The sequence below is a fragment of the Atta cephalotes genome, assembly GCF_000143395.1.
Source record: "Atta cephalotes unplaced genomic scaffold scaffold00003, whole genome shotgun sequence".
Taxonomy (NCBI): Eukaryota; Metazoa; Arthropoda; class Insecta; order Hymenoptera; family Formicidae; genus Atta; species Atta cephalotes.
In genome coordinates, this window is record NW_012130067.1 from 9,881,252 (window position 1) to 9,886,693 (window position 5,442).

The 5,442-nt window shown below is 33.5% G+C and overlaps 1 protein-coding gene across 1 annotated transcript in view; it reads left to right on the forward strand.

Annotated features, from left to right (window-relative positions):
* Nucleotides 1-3,601: 3,601 nt before the first annotated feature.
* The window catches only part of LOC105625826 (set1/Ash2 histone methyltransferase complex subunit ASH2), an 8,124-nt gene continuing 6,283 nt past the window's right edge, over nt 3,602-5,442 (forward strand). The window contains exons 1-5 of the mRNA XM_012207137.1: nt 3,602-3,624; nt 4,124-4,267; nt 4,344-4,522; nt 4,759-4,931; nt 5,021-5,195. Coding sequence (XP_012062527.1) covers nt 3,602-3,624; nt 4,124-4,267; nt 4,344-4,522; nt 4,759-4,931; nt 5,021-5,195 — 694 coding nt within the window. The remainder of the gene's footprint in view (nt 3,625-4,123; nt 4,268-4,343; nt 4,523-4,758; nt 4,932-5,020; nt 5,196-5,442) is intronic.

A 5,442-nucleotide genomic window follows, 5' to 3' on the forward strand; every position in this document is an offset into this window, starting at 1 on the left:
GCACGAATTCACACATACCTGGCATCGATGGCCAAATTCAACGAATTTCGCTACGAATTGCTTCTCCATCCAGCATATTCGCCAGATTTAGCCCCCTATTCTACTATTTCCTGTTTCTAAACCTGAGAAGAAATGGTTCGGAGGAAAGAGATTCATCACCAGAGAGCAGCTCATCGCCGAAACAAAGATTTATTTTGAAGGGTTGGACAAATCATATTATTCGGACGGAAAAAGTTGGAGAATCGTTGAACCAAGTGTATCGAGCTGAAAGGAGACTATGTTGAGAAATAAAAATAAATCGATCAAAAAAAATGTTTTATTATGTTTTTCTAAAAACTTATTGACATGTCCTCGTAGTTTCATCAAATTACCACATTGGCTGTGATCAAAGTCTCGCTACAAATGCTTTGAAGCGTTTGATGGACCAATTAGAAGAAAGAATTTTACAAATTGATCAATTAAAAAATGCTTCAAAGCGTTTGCAACATCGCATTGACCCATTGGCATACATTTATGTGTGTTCTGAAAGAGATGTCGGATTGTCTGTCTGCAATCAATTGATATGCGGAATAAAAAATGTCCTATCGTTGAATGTAAAATAGTAAAATTAACTTTCTTGTTAACCATCGTTCCCAATGAGTGTCTATTAATTTGAAGTTAGAATTGTCAATCCAACATTTCCAGATTTCAGAATACACATAATAGACAATACACATTTAATACACTATTATTATTACAACGATATGCGGCGCAATTTGTTGGCAAGGTGATGATGAATAAATTCTGTACGCAACATTCAAGTATGCAACGTATGCAACATTCAAAGCATAAAATAATAAATAAATATTCACAAATCATAGAAAGATGAGTTTACTAATCTCATTCCACAATTCACAGCAGTCGACAGGAATCGATGTTGAATATATTGATAAATTTAATATGACGAATTACTCCAGTCAATCAGGGAAATGTATCGATCATGTAATATAACGCGATGCTGCGAATGCTTTGAAGCGTTTTTTTAACTACTGGTCAGTTTGTAAAATTCTTTCTTCTAATTGATCCATCAAATGCCTCAAAATATTTGTAGCGATTTTTAATCACAGCCTCTGTTATACTACAGTAGAATCTCTCTAAATTTGATTTCTGTAATTTTTATATTCCTCACACGTACTTTAACAAACTAATGTCATGCCCTTCCATGCCATGGCATGTTGGACATGTGTTGCGCGCGCATCTGCACCTAATTGTACTAGGTTTTCAGTATATGCAATGTAATTCTACAGGCAGATTATGTATAACTATTTGTGTAATGTATTCTTTTTTGATACATAATATGTGATACATATGTACATATGACTTCTGCTGAGATTATGTACATTGTAGTGCACTTTGACATGTTAGCATGCGCAACTGCATTCGCGCAAATACGCGGTGATTGGTGGACTTCTACTGCTGTAGAAAAGATACTCTATAATTTTGGCACTCTTCGCCTCATGGGTTAAATTTAGGGTGAAATCACACAGTGCGGAATAGAGCATGCGTCATTGAAAGCACTCAGCGCTATTCCGCATTTAATGTTGCGGAATAGCGAGTGCGTTATTGTTCTTGTAATAAACCATCGTATTTTGAAAGGTTAAAATGATTTGATGCTGATGATGAAATTGTGTAATGTCGAGACAAATGAAGCAAAATGACAAAATCTATATGCATAAATATAAGATCACATCAAGATAAAAAAAATAATGATGCAATTTCAGGGTGCCCTTTTCCGAACTTTTCCATCACGTCAGTTTTGTGTGTTATGTTCACACGAAAAATGATAGTAAATTAAAGCAGTTCAAAAAATTCTTATGAGAGTGTAAATATTAATTTACAATCTACAACACTTCCTAACAGCACAAAGTTGACTCTAAGTCGACTCTGAGTCGATTATAGCTTCTAGACGTCTGAAAAATGGACGTCCGTAAGTCGACTTTAGACTTGGAGACATCTTTAAGTCATATAATGTCCTACTTTAAAAAACGACTATAAATCGATTTTAAGTCAACTATTCTAAGTTGTGATCCGATTCATGCTCACAACGCTCATGAACAGTATTCATCATTGTTTAATTATATATAGTTAAACAACAAGGATGAAATGATTCCATATTTAAGCTTTATGAGCATAAATCGTACTAAACGTTCTAAAGTCGATATTAGAAGGACATCTATACAAAGTACTTACAGTCGATTTTAAAGGTCTAACTTAGCAAAGTCAACTTACAGTCGACATATCGACGTTTGTGCTGTTAGGGACTACTACATAATCTACAATTTACAACATTGATAATTGTTTTTACAATTTGAAAAATTATATTTCATTTTAATAAGCAAATTATTAACATGAAGTTAGTAATTTTTAAAATATACTCTAACAGCACAAACGTCAATATGTCGACTGTAAGTTGATTTTGCTAAGTCAGGTCTTTAGAGTCGATTGTAAGTCGACTTTGTACAGACGTTCTTCCAATATCGATTTTAGAACGTCTAGTTAAGCGATTTACGCTTATAAAGCTTAAATGCGGAATCATTTCGTCCTTGTTGTTTAACTGTAGTTAAACAAGGATGAATACTGTTCATGAACGTTGTGAGCATGAATCGGACCACAGCCTAGAATAGTCGACTTAAACTCGGCTTACAGTTGTCTTTAAAGTGGGACATTCCGCAATCCTATTCCGGATCGTGTGATTTCAATCTTAAAGAGACTGGGGAATGTGGTCAAAGTCTCACTACAAATACTTTGAAGCATTTAATGGACCAATTAGAAAAAAGAATTTTACAAACTGACCAATTAAAAAATACTTCAAAACGTTCGCAGCATCGCGTTGACTATATCCTTCTGTGCCTTCTAAAAAGCGACACAAATGACACGATGGATCATTACATTCTTGTTGTCTTTGTCAATGTTAAACAAAGATAATATGATCACTGTGTCGCACTAGATTTGTTCGCGTTGCAAGCTCCAACATGTCTTATCATAGCTCCTACTCACTCTATCAAGCACGTTGGAGTGAATAAGAGCTATATTAGGAGCATATTGGAACGTGTTGGAATATGCGACATGAACAAATTTACTATGTCGCTTGTTGGAAGATATACTCTACTGTATAGGGTCTCTAGGTACATCCAGAAACACAATTGCTCACTGTCTAGTTTCCACCGAGAATTTAAACTGGATCAGAACGTAAGAACTAACCAACTACAGTCGAGACCAATTTCCCTGTTACAGTCGAAATAGGAGAAGGCTCGACTGTAGTTGGTTGGTTTTTACATTCTGATCCGGTTTAAATCTGGGCCATTATCCGGTTTAAAACTAGGCCATTAAGCGCTCAGTGAGCCTTTGTACCTGTTTGGTCTGTATTTTTAGATCGAATGGAATATGCCAATCAAATGCAAGAGCTCAGTGAGCGGTCGTGCTTCTAGATGCACCCATTGACTCTATTCTCTCGTATATAGAACTCTAGTAAGAGAAGCTGAAACTCGGAAGATTCTATACCGGGAGGTTCACTTCAGTATATTATAGAGTTTATTGATAAAGGGGAGTGATTTATGAAACAATGGCAGAAGAAAAAAGTGACAGGTAGCGAATACTTACTGATAAACACATGTTTTATATTTCTTACAAAATGCAGCATCTGTCGTTTATGCACAATCTACCGGGGTATTGTAAATTGAGGTTATGTTTTCTGGTTTAATTGTTGATAAACACTTGTAGAGTTCAAATATTGAGATTCGAAAATTTGAAAATGGAAGATTTGTATATATAAAAAATTGAATTTTAATTTAATTAACAAATTTTAAATATTAATAATTCGAAAAACTAAAAATCTAAGAATTCGAAATTCTTATTAATAATATAATATAAATAATTATATTAATATTTGAAACATAATTTCTCTGTGAATTTAAACAAATTAAATCTTAGAAGGCTTATATAAATGTAAGGAATTTATAAAAAAAGTTGAATTTATAGGAACTTAAAAATTTGATGAAATGTATAATTATATATGATTGTAGAATTAAAATTCTTATAACCTGTACAGTTATGATAAATTAATAATTAAAAATAATTAATTTAGTCCAAGTGATAAATCAGATCAAACGGAGACTGTTGAGGAAAAGAAAATAAAACCTGATGACAAGAAGCAAAAATCTAAACAAGATGAAACAGTGGAGAAAACCAGCGTACAAAGTAACAACAATGAAAGTAGCAATTGTTATTGGTGATTATTTGTAATGAATTATTCTGATGATGTTTTTTTGTTTTATAATACTATGCTTATGGAATGTACTTTACAGCGGCAAGGAAAGAAATCTAAACATTGTTGAATTGCTTTGCGCTAGCTGCTCTCGCTGGTTCCATGAATCCTGTATTGGATATCAGTTGGGAAAACTAGTACCGTTTATGGTGAACTATATATTTGTATGTAAGAATTGTTCGCCGACTGGATTGGAAAGCTTTAAGAAGACTCAGGCACGTAAGTATAAATAATAGTATATTGTTTATATCAGTTTACACAGTGAATCAGAATTACATTGTTGAATCAACTTTTTATCCTATGAGAAAATTATCGACTTCATACCTAATTGAATTATATTGTGCAGTCAATTGTTTTCTCATAGAGTAAAAAGTTGATTTAACAACTCTGATTCATCCTGTATATGATAATATTCGAGCTATCTGTTTATAATGCTTCTATTGGTGGCTTTGCAGCATTTCCTCAAATGTGCGTGACAGCAATTGCAAATCTACTGCAGATGTGCCAAAAGGAAAACGAACAGAAAACTCTTTTTCACAAGGACAAGGATATCATACCATTCATTGATTGCCATTGGGAGAGCATGACTACAATGCCTCGCAGAGCTACTCAGTCCTGGCATGCTACGGTATTTAATTACAACATCATTAAGTTATAGTAGATAAATGTGATAACATAGTATGCCTTTATCTTTGACAGCCATTTAATTTCTTCTAGATCCATAGAGCATTGCTTAAAGACATTGGGACGTTATTTACAATGGATGAAAGTACATCTGAAGGTCAACTGTTTGGATTGGCTAGCTCTGAACTCACATCAATTAAACCGAATTATGAACAAATGATCAAGAATGGTCACCTTCGAGCAACAGAGATGGGAATACAGCATGTTGGTATGTGTCACTTTTAAATTGTTATCATCTCGCACAGATGAGAATGTTAGAGATCCAGACTGAGGTACTATTTTTCATAATAAATTTATTTACAGATTTTCAACATATTGAGATTTCTTTTTAATAGATGCCTATTAAAGAGCATCAAAATTTAATTATGATATTTCAATAGTTTAGCTGCATTTTTAAATCCGATAAAATTTCGGCGTGCAATTCAAAATGACTATAAATATGGGATATATGTATG